A 16,369-nucleotide genomic window follows, 5' to 3' on the forward strand; every position below is an offset into this window, starting at 1 on the left:
TCCTGAATTCAAAATCCATCACTTTTCCTCGAAAAAATCTACGATTCCCCTTACCTTTCCCCAATATCCATTTGATTGCATAATATTACATAAATTTTTAAAGAGTAACAATCAATAAAATAAAAATATCTTTTTAAAACACTCAAAATTCCCAAGTTAAAGGCTGGGTCAACCTTTGGCTGTCATCTGTATGCCTCCAAAATAATAAGCAAAAGGCCCACTCATGCACTATGCCCAGTGCATCTTCAAAACCTTGACTTCTTGCAATCATATTCTGGGAACCATTTAAATTCGCAAGCAATATCATGATTTAATATTTGAGCGCTTAAAGATATTGTGTAATGTGATGTAAGCACTGATATGAAATAAAAGTGGTAAGTATAGGTGGATATTGAAATCAAGGGACTTCATCCTTCACCTTCAGACATAACAAACATCTGATATAGCAAGCGATTGTGCAAGGATTATAAGCCCTCATTAAACCAAGCATCCAATGTATTTGAAAAGGCAAATTTACTGCATTTTTCTGCAACAAAGACACATGCCCTTAGCCAGAAAACAGCGAGGTCGTTCTTTTGATTAGTGGCCAGTTTGACTTGACCTTGACTAGTCCCAACCCTGCAAGGGTATCACAAGGTCCCCAGGCTATACCCCAGAGCTGAAGATGATTCTTAGACCAACTACAGTTGGAGTTTTTAATCTTGGCTGTATTTAGTGCTCCCATTTGAGTGACATTTGTTTGAATATCAGCCAGAGTGAATAATTATGAGCTCAAAGTGGACTTATCGATACCTCCACAGCACAAACGCTCAATCCACCCACCGGATCAAATCCATTCATCTAAGAGCCAAACAATACAAATCCGCTCAGCTGGCAGTATCCAAAGAACAAACGCTCACCTCCGAAGCTAGGAGAATTCGAGGTGAGTATTTATGCTCCGGCTATTGCCAGCTGAATGGATTCGCCTTGTTGGGCTCCTAGATGAGGGGATTTGGTCCGTTGGGCGATTGTTATAATAATAATAATAATTTTTTATTCACCGAACTGGCAATATACATTGCATGGTTTCGTTTGTTGAGCATTTATGCAGTGGAGGTATTGTTATAGCCTGGCATGACTCCTTGTAGGTAGAGTTTCATAGTTAGGGCATTGTGAATAGTTCAGATTTGAATCAAATGAACCAGAAAATGTCACAATTGATTTTATTTACCACCAGCTCAGAATTTTCTTTGACAAGGAATACATTTTGGAGTGACTTAATTTTATTATTTTACAACTATAAGTCAATTCTCTAGTTCATATTTATTCGTTAATTAGGAAAAAATAAATTTTTCATTTCTTTTAAAATTGAAGTAATGGTGACGTCCTATTTCAGGTAAAATGTTTTGAATGCACTAAATTCGCTTTGAGAGAACTATATGTAGAATTGTATATTAATTGGAAATGTATGCATGTAATGAAGGACTAATTAGTTACATTAGTTAATCTTCATACTCACCCCTGTTGCACTTGGTATATAGAGCAGCAGTGAATCCTTTTCCTGCACACCTCTCGCAAAGGTGACCAGTATGGAACTGGTGGTGCTGGGTTCAAGTCCTGGACGGTATGATCGGACACATCTTGGTCCTTTAACTGAACCTTTCAGAGACAGGTGGATCTGAAAGAATGCACCGTGCAGAAGAATGAAAAATAAAAACATGATGAAGAAATAGATGGCATTCACACAAATGTAAAACTACATTCTCTCCCCCTATATACAGTGGAACTTGGTTAGTACGTTTCTGAAGGGACCACGAAAAATGAACGTACTAACCAGGAAAACGTACTAACGAGGAAAGTAAATAATAGCAGTCGGGGTTATTGCAATCAGTGAAAAAGTCGTCATAATTACAATTACTATCGGTAGTTCTCATAGGATCGCCTTCCTGAACTCTTTTCACATTTAAAATCAAGAAAATGAGCGCTACCATGAAAAACAATACCATGTGAATAAAAATCGCAATTTTTCATGGACATCCCGGAGACGATTTCATGATTACGGCGTCTGTCTCCCGTGATTTATCCTATATATATTTACAGAACGAGGACGAGTGAAGCTCAGACAAGCGAAGACAAGTCATTTTTCTTTCTCACAGCGTACTCGGAGAATATAACAACAACCCGGAGTAAGTCAACTGGTTTTTTAAACATCATAAAAATTGGGCAAAATTATATTGACTTTCAAATTACGGCAACAGCCGTAGACATTCGCTTCTGGAATGATACCATTTCGATTGTAAATCGATCGATATATCGACTGATGACACGCAAGATTATTAGATTACGACGTAATTACAAGAAAATTTTATATTAAACAGTTGAAATTTACTTTCAAAATTTGTCTAATGTCGTCTGCTTTCGTTCCGAGATCAAGTTTTTTTAAGCTAAGCTTCGCGTGGAGATCCAGAGGATCGTCTGCTCCCGCAACAGTAGTCAAGTAAATACGCACGACGTCGAGTTTATGGAGCAGTACTGCTTTAGATAATGTGGGAATTGTCTTATACCGTTAAGACCACGGCCGTCTTTAAACCGTGGTTAAGACTCATTTCTTCATCATGATAACTCGTGCAATAGCAACAATTGCCCACTCACGAACTTTGTGCGCAGCAGTGGGCACTCCCAAGCGCTCCAAAGGCAACAGAAGGTGAGGAGCTCGGGGTGGGGAAAATTGGGGCTTCTTATTGGCTGTAGTTTTTCATAGTCAGACATTCCCGAAAAATGGCCGCATTTTATTATTCAGCACGTCACAAGAATTCAGAAATGCATTTGGATAAATTACGGTAGAAGAAAGAGATGTGGAATGAATGGAAGAATGTTAATGGCTAATAATAATAAATTAAATCATGAATTCAGACGTTTGCGACCCTTAAGAAGACACTTAAGAACGAATTGCGGGTTGCGTCACGGCAAGCAATTGAGCGTACTAACCAGGAAAGCGCAATTTTTTCAAATGTACTAACCAAATTCTTTTACCTGTATTTTGTTCGGATGGTACCGGGACCGAGGGAAATCGCCGTACTAAAGAGGAAAACGTACTAAGGAGGAACGTACTAACCAAGTTCCACTGTATCTGGTAAAAACTGTCCAATCATTGATGGCTACATAAGGGGATTCAGTTTGATTTTAATCGACTTCTTCCACAATCTATTGAAATAAAAAAGGCATTGGCAAATGAGCACTGGCTCTCAAAAAAATAAATTAATTAAACAATACTAATAGTAATAAATAAAACTATAAATATGTTCTACTCTAACTCAGTAAATGGAGAATATAATTGAATAAAATTATTTCATTTAATTAAAACATATGAGTGGGGCAAGGATGGTTTAAATAATCCTAGATTGAAGACTGTTGGCTTGAAATCAGTTCATCTTATGACTACTACTTGGAATACATGGTATTTCTGAGAGCAGATTAATGGTGTTGTATAGTTAGGCAAAAAAAACCGTATTCAACAGAACTTTTGTGCATGGTTTTGTATACTAACGGCATATGCTGCATGGCGTGCTTGGGCTATACGATCTCGGAGGAGTTGAAGGCTTTCTGCTAATGAATCATTTTTCTTCTCAGTGCTTTTTATCTTCTCCTCCCTTGCCTCTTTCTCCCTCTTCTCCAATAACATGCGTGCCTCCTGCAGGTCATTCCATGCTTTGTCCACTGCAATGAAATAACATTAGTAATTATGCGATCAACTACACTGAGTCATATTACATATTTAGAAAAACACTTATGCAGTGCATTCTGCTAAATTGGGACGGGTACACTTTGCACTAATTAAGCGGCTTCTCCACTATCTCAAGCATTCTGCACATACACCTTATAGCAAATCTTTACAGTTACCTCCTTCAATTTTTTTTTCAACAATAGGAAGCTAAAAAAAACTCCTCTTAGAATTGCAGAACAGAGGGCGTCCTCCAGAGTATTCATGAGTAAAGAAATGATGAGTGTACACTAGATGACACTAGATCAGTGGCGTAGCCAGGAATTTCGTTTCGGGGGGGGGAGGGGGGGGGGGGGGCCGAAACCAGGGGAGGAAAATTTTTGAAAAACAGGGTACTACATAATGGGTTTTAAACTAATTTTAACACTTTTCATAATTGATATACCCTCATTTTTTAAAGAAATATTTTGTAAATTCATGATTTTTCAATATTTTGTTTTTTTTAATGAAGAAAAATAATAGCATTTTTATGTTTTGGGGGGGGTCAGGACCCCCCAGGCTTCCCCGGCTATGCCACTGCGCTAGACGAATATTCATAGTGATAAAATTGAATTGCCTTCTGAATAATCTAACAGTGCTGAGGGTGAAGTATTCTTCGAAAGTATGACTGATTTTTCATCTCTGGTAAAATATAGGGCAAAAGAGGATAGGTGACAAGGATTACATCAAACATGGAAAGGACTGTCCCAATAGCCAGAGAAGAATCAGGGCAGTATACCTCAATATTGTTCTGCACTAAAAGAATTATCCCAAATAAACAGCTGCCTAAATTATGTTTTGACAGCTTACTCTCCTCTCATCTTCAGAGATGATTCCCTCTCTACACCACTTCATCCCTGAAGACAGTATAGGAGTAAGCTGCTAAAACATTTCAGAGATAACTTTCTTTGATCTGGATGGGAAGTAGAGAAATTATTAGCAAGACAAAATTTTATATTAAAGGAAACTTTTAGCAGCAGTTAGCTTTATTAATGGGTCTAAATCTACACCATAAGCATGAAAATTTACACCGGAAGTTTAATATTTAAGATTTATAGTTAGCATACTGAATGAAGATTTTATGATTATTGCCAGAAAATAAGACACCAGGCAGCACTGGGCATAAAAAAACTAACTACTCTATGATATCAATTGAAAGTAACGATAATAAATATCAAATATGGGCTAAATTAAAAATTACCATGATTTTCTGCAAGAGCTCTATGAATTTCAAGATCAGTATTGGACTTCAGCTGTTCGACTTCAGGACGCAAGTTTTTGGTAGCATTACCAGATATTGCATTCACTTTCTCCAGCAATCTGTCAAGATCTTCTCTCATCGTATCAACTTCAGGAGGTGGTCTGGAAGCTAAGGATACAGAGATTAGTACTCAACACATAATGCCAATTCATTTTCATGGACTATCATAGCATTATGAAGAGAGAGATTGTTAGGCAGCAGCCTGGCCTGCTGAAACCTCAGAGAAAAGAGTGTGAGGTGCCGTAGCCATTAGACTGTGGTGTTCCTTTATTTCTTCTCGAATTTTCTATTCCATGTTCTTAGCACTTACCGTGCTGACCTTAGTACTGTTGATCTGTACCCTAGTGCTAGCCATTTTCAATACTTTTGTGTTATTTCGTAACAGCCACCCTTAGAACCGAGGAATATATTCCTAATATTCAGACACCCTACCTTTTTAGAAAGCCTGTAGACCATGTATGACAGAATAAGGGGTGGTCCCATGATGCCCCCCCCCCCGGTCAAACTAAAAATGTCTCTACTCCAGCATATGGATATATACATTAACACTAGAACCGCCGAACTTTCCAACCCTACCAAAACAGCGGCATGGGACTTTTCTGTCCCATTGACAAAATACGTTGATCCTGTCATGTTTAAGTATAATTAACGGTTTTTTTATGGTTTGTGTGAACAAAACATGTGTTTAGGTAATGTTTAAAACGTTTTATTAAGTACAACTAGGAATACAGTAAACTTATTTTGACAGCAAAAGTGTTGAGGGTAGAGGTGACGCGGCCGGTGCTGCGTGAGTAGGCGGCCGGCGCAGAGAGCACAGAGTATTCCCTTCTGCGCTTCTAACTGGCAGAATAACGGTAACTGTTTATCGATCCCCTTTGTAAACTGTTATTATACTAAATACAAAATAAGTGTACAAAAAAAACTGAAATTGTATGTTTTCCCCATATGGGACAAAAAAGTCCCATCCCACGGTCCTAGGTAAATCGTACAGTATTTTCAATATGACCATTCGAAAGAGCATAAAAAATGAGTACAAGTCAGTAAATTTCAAAGGGATCAAACCACTAGAACATGAATGGCAAACATTTGCAAAGGGCGATGGGACTAAAAAGTCCCGTCAGCGGTTCTAATGTTAAGTCATCTACTTGCAAGACTCGAGTAATGAACTTTCAAAGATACCAACATATATTGTCCGAAACTGGCAGCACAGAGGTCACACTTTATTCTTAGGGGATAAACCTTCAAAAATGTTGCTTGATTGACAGCATCACTAAGTATGAATTGTAGAGAGTAGTGCTAGACCAGTTTGTGACCATCATGAGTTAATGCAAAGTTGTAATGCAGTGCTACCTGCAGCAGTATAACAAAACTTTTAAATGCTTTGCTTGTGTTTTTCAATTTATGAACAAGGTCTCCGAATGCACCTTGTTCATGTATTGAGGACTCATTGTACTGTAACTTACCCATTTCCTTCTCCAGCCGCTCAACTTCAGTTCGGAACTTCTTCTCGGCTTCCATCGCAGCCTTCACGATCTTCTGGAGCGTCGACACTTCCCCCTTCCCTCTCTCCAGTCTCCTCCTCAGGCCCTCCACCAGCTCCCTCCCACCAGCCGCCTCCTCCCACAGTCCTTCAGAGTCCCCCCTAGCATCTTGTGCCCTGTCCAGCAACGAACCAGTTCCATCTTCCTGAGGAGAGTATGCCTGCAAATAAACAATTTGGTAGAAGTACTGAGAAAAAAATAACTGGGGTCGATTACAGTTACAGTCGAGGACTTCAGATCTGGAATCCAGAAACCTGGAAAACCAGAAATCCGAAAAGTTCGAAAATTCCTCTGCGTATTGTTTCGACTTGCCACCTCGTGGCACCACTCTCCGAGCCTTGTTCTGGAACGAGTACGAAGCTAGCACACGCAATGAACATACGCTAACAACCTAGGCAGGAACACATAGGGATCTCAAATATCAAGCACAAGAGCCTGAACACATTTATTAATTAATTAATTACCTGACTATTACGTATGCACATTGATAAATACTAAATGTGATTGGTGAGTTCGTTCATGCCTTCCCCTCCTTTTCTTTTTCTCTCCCCTCCTTTCCATTCCCCTCTTCTCCCGATCGTCCAAAGCGGGCAGTCTCCCTCGATCCCTTCCCGTGACATGACGGCTAACCGTTAAAAAAGAATGTCGTGTGTTTGATTAACGAAATCGTGGAGGTGCCGATGAACTTAACTAGGTTAGGCCTAGAACTTAACACTGAAAAAATATAGATGCATTTGCGCAGATTTACTGTCCGACTAAGGAAGGTATCGATAGATATCGCAACGTCTGCTAGTGAATGCTATCTTATTGCTCGTTCTCATCCAGTATTAATGTTAATATCCATTTCAAGTGTAATTTCTAAGTTATGGTTTCATTGCATACAATTCTCAAAAAAAAGTACCACTTTTTCGACATGCTGAAGACCAGAAATCCAGAAAAACAAGAAATTCAGAAACCCTTTGATCCCAAACTTTCCGGATTTGAGGTCCTCCACTGTTGTGTACATACTTACTTTAAAAAGTTATCATTTACGAGTACAAATTACTGATTAAAAAAAAGTAAATCAGTAAAATTACAATTACTTCTTGTAAGATTGTCACCTCAAGAGACCAACTGTAGAATAGTGCAGTAAAAATTTTAAATAACTGAGTCATAGTAATTGCTAAAGTGGCTCAAAACAAAGCACATAAAATAAAGTGAATAAAATACAAATGTAACAAATAATCTCAGCTACATTGTACAAAAGGTGTTGATGAAATTCTACAAGTTTTATTTTCCTATGAGGGAATCTAAACTAAATTTATTTCCCCTTATCCCTGGCATACAATAGTTATTTACATACAATTATTATTCTTGAGATAATGAAGGCTTGTCACAAATAAATGAATTTTTTGAGAGCTCACTTGAACAAAATACAAATTTTGAATTGAAGTAAAATTATTCTTTACCTTTGAGTAAGCAACTTGTGCAGCCAGGGTAGCATTTTTAGAGGCTTCTTTGGCACTTTCTAAAGCTTCGACAATTTTGCGGTATGCTTGCGCTGCTTGGAGGGCATAACTGGCAACTTCTCTCGTGGCGTTGAATCGACTACAATCATAACAAAACCAAAATTAATGCAGACTACAATATGAGGAATACATAACAATTTAAATCATGCATATCACAAAGTTAAACATACAATTAAAAATTAACTCTAGGTGAAAGAGAAAAAGAAATTCTAAGAAATCGCTTTACATAATTCTAAAAATGATTTTGTAATTAGTATACATTAATGAGCTTTGTAAGTATGATCCAAGGTAATTCTAATCCACAACAAGGCCACAACTTTCTATCATAAATTGAAATTTGAAAAGTTTTACAATATTAAACAAATGAATCTCACAGTTGTGAATAGTGATGCATTTCAGCAACTGGATTGTACTTACCCAATGAATTTTTTCCTGCCCAGTTGTAACAGAATGAAATACAACAAAGATTTTAATGATTGAATCCTAACAAAAAAATATTTTTTATTATACCACCCTCACTACAGCATGCAAATTGGAGAAAACAATTTTCCTTAAAAATTAATTTAAAAAAATAAAGACTAATTAGTAATATTAGTAATTTTATTCAGGCAGCTAGCAATGGCACAACATTGAGGCATCACAAAACAATGGCATGTCTCTGGTACAAGATGAAGTTCAATAATAAAAATAACTAACTCTAAGTATAATACATATGTATTTTCAAATGGGGAAAACTGTCCAACTAACTTCTTTAGATATTACATGGATTGCTTCAACTTTGAGTAGTAAACCTTGGTAATAGTATCGCCCAGCTAGAAGAGTCTGTGAGCTATCCAAATATTAAGGGATAGTAACCCATGACTAATGGATACACACCGATAATAATAACAATGCATAATTTTATTTATCTTCTATTACTTGGACGTCTGATTAAACATCAATTGTGAAAAATGCCACAGTGAAGAAGGATATGGTGAAAATCCAGCACACAAATTTTGTATTGGACCAGAATAGTGCTATCAATGGATTGAATATGAACTGCATTAAATGTATTGATACAATAAGGAGTTCTACTCTGGCCGTTACTATACAATCCAATAATTTGTGTCACGACTTCTTCACTTTTATGCCCCATTAATGCACTCAGATATTTATACTATTGAAAACATTCACTATCAACACCTTCAAAACTCTACTTTTGTATATTGTGTTTTAAAAATGTCGCTCAATCCAAAGATAGGTAAAGGAATGTCGGCCATCACGGAAAATTTATGCCAAATTTACAGTGATCAAATTATGCAGAAAAGAATCCAAGACAATTCCACAGGTATTTTTAAATAGAAAACACAATATTGAAGGCAATTATAGACTGAATTTTTATAAAAAAAGAGAGAAAATTACTTTGGTAATGATGTGGAAATTTGATATTCTCAAAGCCCGTAAGATCTCTGTAGTATATTTAAAATTCCATATCTCTTGTGCTGGCTGATGAAGTTCAAGTTTAAGTTTATAAACCTCTGTACTGATCAGAAAAGCATTGGTATTCTCATGTATACAAGGTATTAACTTCTTGTATGAGTAATACCATAGAGTATATACTTACTCTATGGTAATACATAGAACATAATTGTTAGTACTCACTCTCTGTATTCATCAGCTCTTTCCATCAATTTATCTGCATGATGCTGAGCAGCTCGAACATACTTCTCCTCATAAATTGGGTTGAGCCGAGAAAGCAAACTCTCCCGCTGTTCCACCTTATCCGTCAGGTTTCCCAATTGATACTCGAGTTTTTGCAAGTGCTATCGTAAAAAAATATATTTTAAATTAGATGATTGTTGAAGAGGAAAATTAAGGGGTGATGAACATGGAAAAAAAACAATGTTCGAAGACATTGAATACTTACATTTAAACTGTTTTCAGACAATCTAAGAGCCAACTCCCCATCCCGGTTGTATTTTGCCGCTTCATCAGCTGCCATGGCGATTGCTTCCTGCTCGTCAACAAACTGGGAAAGCCTTCCTTTGACTCTTTCCAATGCAGCAGTGTTCTCTTGGGTAAGTTCCTTTTCCTGTCAAATGTTTACAAAAATTCAAGGTCAACAAAAATTAAACAAAATATTAAACAGTAGTAAAAAAATTCTAGGCAGAGGCCAGAGGGTATAATACACCTGTCTGCCAGCTGCAGGAACAGCCAGTGAAGGCCTAGTTACATTTTTTTCCCATGGGATCAATCACGATGTTGTGCAGCTGCCAGCACGGCACTGTGGGAACTCTGCTGTCATTAAGTAATCTTGAATTACTTGTGACCTTATTTATTGTCAAATACTATCTTTTGATCTAATTTTTGCTATGAAGTGGAACACTCGATTTATGACTGATTGAATGATAACATTTATTTTATCGTTTTAAACAATTAGAATTTAGAAAAGCTTCCTTTGAGTTTATCTCTTCACGGAGGAAAGATAAGGGAACATTATTATATTCTGAACATTCTGAATGAATACCATTTTTAAGAAAACAGCAGAGTGATAGCGGCAGTTATGCCGATGAGAAGACATGGCATCAGCAGCACTGCAAATTTGCTGTTGTCAGCAGTGTAGCACGGTGGTGCACAGGTTTAGGGTTGAGTACTGGGCTATGATTGACATTTCCAAGTTTGAGTCTGGGTGAAATCTCTCGATATATTCAATAAGTATGCCATTTCATATGGTTTTCTGAATTTCAAAATTTCTGTGAAAGCGGAGGAGGACAAGAGAAGGTAACATGAAGGAATTGCTTAACCCTTAGATGCTATTGGAGCCAATATATGTATCGCTTTTGGTTTTTGCTTTAAAACACTCAAGGTTATTGGCCCAAACACTCTAGGTTATCAATGTATCGGCCCAATTTCAAAAATATTTGCTCAATTATTTTCTTTAAAAAAATACATGTACAAAAATACATATTACTATTTTTAAAATCAAATTTATTTCTACTTAAAAAGTAATATGTTCTGAAGATCAAGTCAAAATTTAAGCATCCAATTTCAAGAAATAACTTTGCGAAATATATTTGAAAAATACTGAAAATTAAAAAAAATCGGTCTTGAGCTTTCTGGGAGTGAGAACAGAAATTACCTTTGAGAGCGAAAGGGTTAAAGTTTATAGTTGACTAGTTAAATGGTACAATACTTACTCGCTCCAGAGTTGAAGCCACATTTCCAATGAGATCATCAAGATCTTCCAATCTTGCAGTCCATGTTTCCAAGCTGTCCTGTAAACGATGGGCTCTGCCTCGATCCATTGAGTAATTTTTAAGCCTCCTGAGTAGATCTTCTGATGTCCTGTTGGCAATAAAAAATTAAACTGTAATATCTACAAGGTCTGCAAGCTGAAATAATGGTTCCAAATACTTTTCAATGCATCTATTTCCAGACAGCCAGGGCTCTGGCTAACAAATGAGGGTCCAAGATGATAAAATATCTGGGGTATATAGTCTCAAGAGAAAACCCCCAAAAACAATTAGCTCAACACTTAACTTTGGCCTTGCAAGTAATAATGAAGATGTAAACAGTTCTTGGGTTTCCATTCAGGTTATATCCACCACCTCCATCCTTGCTGACGTTTCGATGAATGGCCTATTCATCATCATTTGTTGATGATTATGATGTTTAAACCATTATAAACCCCAATTGTCATAAACAACAGTCCTGATGACAATGAATAATTCATTCATTGAAAAGTGTTGGCAGGGATGGAGATGGAGAACTAGTCTGGATAGAAAACTGAGAACTGTTTTCGTATCACATTCGTCAGGAGAAAGTTTAATCTTTCATAATAATCAAGACATTGTAGTCGACGTAATAGCCAGAAATGTTTTTAAAAGAGGGTTTAGTTAGAGTAAGTAAGCTTAAATCTGTGTCTCCTCATAATTTTGCGGGACTTGAACCCTTATATCCCAACGGATGAAGTTCGCCATGAAAAAATATTTGACTTAGCCGGGATTTCATGGGGAACTTCATCCATTGGTGTATTTAGCTTTGCACCTGTGCATGTGACTGCGTACAAAGTCACTTGTTCCTGCAGTGCCTTATATCCCTGTTCTTGCTATGACCTTTCCTGTGATATCCATCATATGAATGCTTCCGTCCAGTAAGAAATAAATCAGGCCATCAGTATCACACTCAATGTACATTAAAACTAATCTGACAGCCCTGGATTATGGGAAAATCAAAGAGAAAAATCATCCAATTATCTTCTTTGCATAAAGAAATATGAAAAAAATCCTTTCTTTTTCTTAGTTATGGGAATTCTATTTACCCTCAAACCATAAAGGATTTCAATAAATGCTAGTCGTAATTTCCTTAGAGCACTTCCTTTTTATTTGTTAACGGCTGGCGTCCTAACACCCCCTGCTGCATGCCTTTTAGGTGGCTTGCGGGGTATTATGTAGATGTAGATATTTATTTCTAGACTTATTCAATTGATTTATGAAAATGGCTTAAGATACAAAAAGACCAACCTGAGAGCCTCAGTGGCTGCTACCGATGCTGAACTTGACTGTTGACCTTTGTTACGTATCTGATAGAGAAGTTTACGAGCCTCATTAAGCGCCGCCTCCATACTGATGACTTGTGAATTCTGGTTTCCCTCCCCTCCATACCTGCGCAATTCACTCACAACATCTGAAAAGAAATTGTAAACATTTGGTTCACGTAGAACAGTGACTTTTATCTCAGGAGGAACTATACAATTGTCCAAAAAAATAATTGGTAATTGCAACCATGGGCGATGGGCGTATCCAGCGGGGGGCAGAGGGGTACATTTGCCCCCCTCTAGAAGCGAAAATAAATTTAGTTTAAAACAAAAGTTATGAACAAATTTTCCTTTTGAAGAAAAATGATATTAGTATAAGAAATGGAACTAGAATAAAACTCATTATTTTTTCAAGCAAATAATTATAAAAAATAATATATTGCTGTCATAATTTTCTCAAAATTTTGGTTTAATTAACCTTTTCTGTGCAAAAAAGTTACAACTTGAACGGCCACAGCTAGTTTTACCCCTGCCCCTCCCCCCCTAGTTTTGATTCTGGGTACGCCCATGATTGCAACATTGGAAAATTAGAGATGATTTGACTTAATTGCAAAAATTAATATGATATACATATTAAACAAACAAGGATTATGAATTTGTGCTGAAAGTGGATTTCAATTAATATATGTTTATAATTTAGTTAAATCTTATGATATTAAAGCAGTGCTTCACACAGTGTTTCAGTGTGTTGGAACACACTGGAACAGCATTTTAGCACTGCTCAGGGAAAATTGGGATAGATAAAAATGTGATTGTTTTTATATTTTATTTTTTTATTATTATATAATTGGTAAAACATGATTCCTCATGGTAACTTTCATTTTAAGTTTTAAAAAATTGGATGTTTCAGGGGGGTGTTGGCTTATATTTGAAAATCATGTTTGGATAAATATGTGGTTATGTGTTCCAGTACCTAATATTTTAGAAATTAAGCACTGTATCAAAGTACCGATGTGCTAAAATAAATTAATTCCCCCATTTTAACTCACTCAACTCCAGAAGAACATAATCTCCCTACAGTGATTATCACTTAAGAAAGACAAGTATTATGCTCATGATACTGGATTATTAGTTGGGCAATTAATAGTATAGCAGTATGTTTCTCTATTCGCTCTCCTCTAAGTTGAAGAAGACACAATGTGAAACTCGCATCCCCAACCACTGCACTTTGCTATAAAATTAGAGTATTTACAAAAACATTGATGTTTAGACAGGAGAGTAATAGCTAGGCATACAGTTTTCAGCAGATGCACATTTGATGTATCTCTCATAAAAATTTGATATCACTGAAAACTTTGAAGGTCATGGACAGATGGGTAACTAGGAATTTTGTTGGCCGGGGTCCAAAAACAGGGTGGAAAGTATTTGTCAGTCTGAAAGTATTTGTTAAGTCTTAAGTGGAGGGTTTTAAACTAAGTTTAACACCTTTCATAATTAAGAATTTCAAAGAAATCTTTTGTAAATTCTTGTTTTTTCGATATTTTGTTTTCTTTTATGAAGGAAAGAAATTAATTTTTTATATTTCAGGGGGGTCCCGATCCCTGGACTTCCCCCCTCACTAAGCCACTGATCATGGATTAAATCAACCATGTAATAAATATATTGAATAATTTAAAAAAAATCCACGATTTCCAAATTCTCTTGTTCTTACCTCGAATCATTTTTTGGGCATCAGTTACTTCTTTCTCCTCTCTTGTTACTTCTCGCCACACAAAATTTCCTGATTCTGCAGCATTTGAGGCGGTTACTAGAATTTCCTTGGCCTGAAAAAAATGAACGCTACTTACTTATCCATGAAAACTTTGATTTATCACTATTTGTTACGTTAACGGACGAAGGTGATACATTGTGGGAATCCTGAGCATAGAACATGGTTAATGAAACAACTTATCACCTATCCACTCAATCTCAATGAATTAGCATCAGTATGTTGACAATACTGAGAGATGAGAAAAACTCCCATATTATGTTATCTTTGAACAAAAAAATCTACCCAAGAAAGTGATCTTTCCAGCTGTTTTCATAGTGAGGGCACAAGATAATGGTTAGATGAACCATAATATTATACATTGTATGGTTATCCCAAATTTTTTTAATGATAAAAATGTGACGTCCTTTGGAGTTGTTCAACATTTCATCTTTGATTTTGAATTTTGAGTGCTTGTATCATAAAACTTTTCATATCTTTGTAGGTAGCTTACATTATTTCCCATGCTTACTTTTGATTCTTCTGCGACAAAAACTATTGCAAGCTCCATTCCTTTAATGTCTAATAAAAATTATTGCTATAATTACAGCAAGTTTAAAGTCTAGCCCTAGCTGATACTAGTTCAATCAGGATCACTCAGAAGTTTCCTTACCTTGGTCACAGTGAAGTGCGCCCTCTCTTTAAGAATGCTTATATCACTCTCTCCTGATATGCCCTTCATGGCGGCTTCTCTTGCAGCATCCAGTTTTGCTCTTAGGTCTTGGGTTTGTGTCTCCACGCCAGCCAGTCGACCCCATGGAGCAGGTGTTGCACCACTGAACTGTGATGAACCATAGGTAATTGTTCTTCCTATTTCTGAAGCATAAGTAAGTAGTGGTCCAGTGCAGTTGTCCATGCAAGCTAAAACAGAAGTAAGCGTTGAGTTATTACCATAAAAATGATCCAAAAATATTAATAAAAGATGAGAAAAATACACGAATTGGATTCTCTTGGAATACTTACGGAGAAAACAAAATAAATGGAAATTAAGCAATAAAATGAAATTAGTAATCACTTAACCCTTTGAACTCTAGTCTATTTCACACTAGATGAAGTACGCTTAAAAAGCATCAATCAACGTTTGGTTTGGGGTGAGTTTTACCCTCACCTATACCTCCTAACCAACAGGTTGAATCACTTACTGAATGAGTTCAATAATTTTTTCAGCCAAACACTTTTACTTATTGAAGCCATATTTTATTTTGAATAGTAACGATGGAACTAATATAGGGAACTTTAAGATGAGAATGATTTTTAATGAGAAATATGATAGATGGAAGTTATTATTCAAAATAGTTGAATTTGGAATAGTGGTACAAACCCATTTAAACAGATTTTTTGCAAGAGGTAGTGAAGATTAACAGAAATACATTTATGCACGAATTGTTTTCTGCAATGCAAAGTCACATCAATACACACATGGTGACAATGTTGCATAACACTTAGGATGTTTGCAACTTGCAAGTGAGCAATCGCACTCGCAAGTAATTTGACAATATGTATTGAACAGTTAGCAGTACATCACCATTATTACTGAGGAACGATATTCTTCCGTTTTCAAAATCTTGTTTTTCATATTTTCAAAATAATTATTTTCTAGATTCACGGCCCAAAAATAAAGGTGTACATCTTACATGAGGAAGCACTGTACATGAGAATGTACAATTTGGTATGTGTACCAAAATGCTGCCTGACTTACTCTTGCAACCAGGAGGTGGTCCTGCTGTTAGGATCATTCCAGGCTCCTTGCATTGGGTGCAGTCTCTACCGGTGACGCCAGGTCGACAGTTGCATTCTCCCGTCCTCTCGTGACACTCATCGCTTACGCTCCCAATCGGACTGCAGTTGCATGGTTGACAAGTTCCGACAATTTCATCGCCGTACCTCAACCCAGACTGCTCTGGCTGTACTTCTCCAGACTTTCTCACAGTGCGACCAGGCCATCCATAGAAACCGTAACTGCATCTGTACATTGCAAACCAAGAGAAAACAATAAA

The 16,369-nt window shown here is 36.7% G+C and overlaps 1 protein-coding gene across 1 annotated transcript in view; it reads right to left on the reverse strand.

Moving 5' to 3' along the window:
• LOC124168700 (laminin subunit alpha-1) overlaps positions 1–16,369 on the reverse strand; it is a 229,995-nt gene that overhangs the window by 22,080 nt on the left and 191,546 nt on the right. Inside the window, exons 25-36 of the mRNA XM_046546967.1 lie at positions 16,072–16,337; positions 14,986–15,233; positions 14,277–14,388; positions 12,552–12,714; positions 11,226–11,373; positions 9,956–10,120; positions 9,691–9,851; positions 7,990–8,128; positions 6,464–6,701; positions 4,941–5,108; positions 3,527–3,696; positions 1,499–1,657 (exon numbers count right to left, since the gene is read on the reverse strand). Coding sequence (XP_046402923.1) covers positions 1,499–1,657; positions 3,527–3,696; positions 4,941–5,108; positions 6,464–6,701; positions 7,990–8,128; positions 9,691–9,851; positions 9,956–10,120; positions 11,226–11,373; positions 12,552–12,714; positions 14,277–14,388; positions 14,986–15,233; positions 16,072–16,337 — 2,137 coding nt within the window. The remainder of the gene's footprint in view (positions 1–1,498; positions 1,658–3,526; positions 3,697–4,940; positions 5,109–6,463; positions 6,702–7,989; positions 8,129–9,690; positions 9,852–9,955; positions 10,121–11,225; positions 11,374–12,551; positions 12,715–14,276; positions 14,389–14,985; positions 15,234–16,071; positions 16,338–16,369) is intronic.

This window comes from Ischnura elegans, chromosome 12, assembly GCF_921293095.1.
Source record: "Ischnura elegans chromosome 12, ioIscEleg1.1, whole genome shotgun sequence".
Classification (NCBI taxonomy): Eukaryota; Metazoa; Arthropoda; class Insecta; order Odonata; family Coenagrionidae; genus Ischnura; species Ischnura elegans.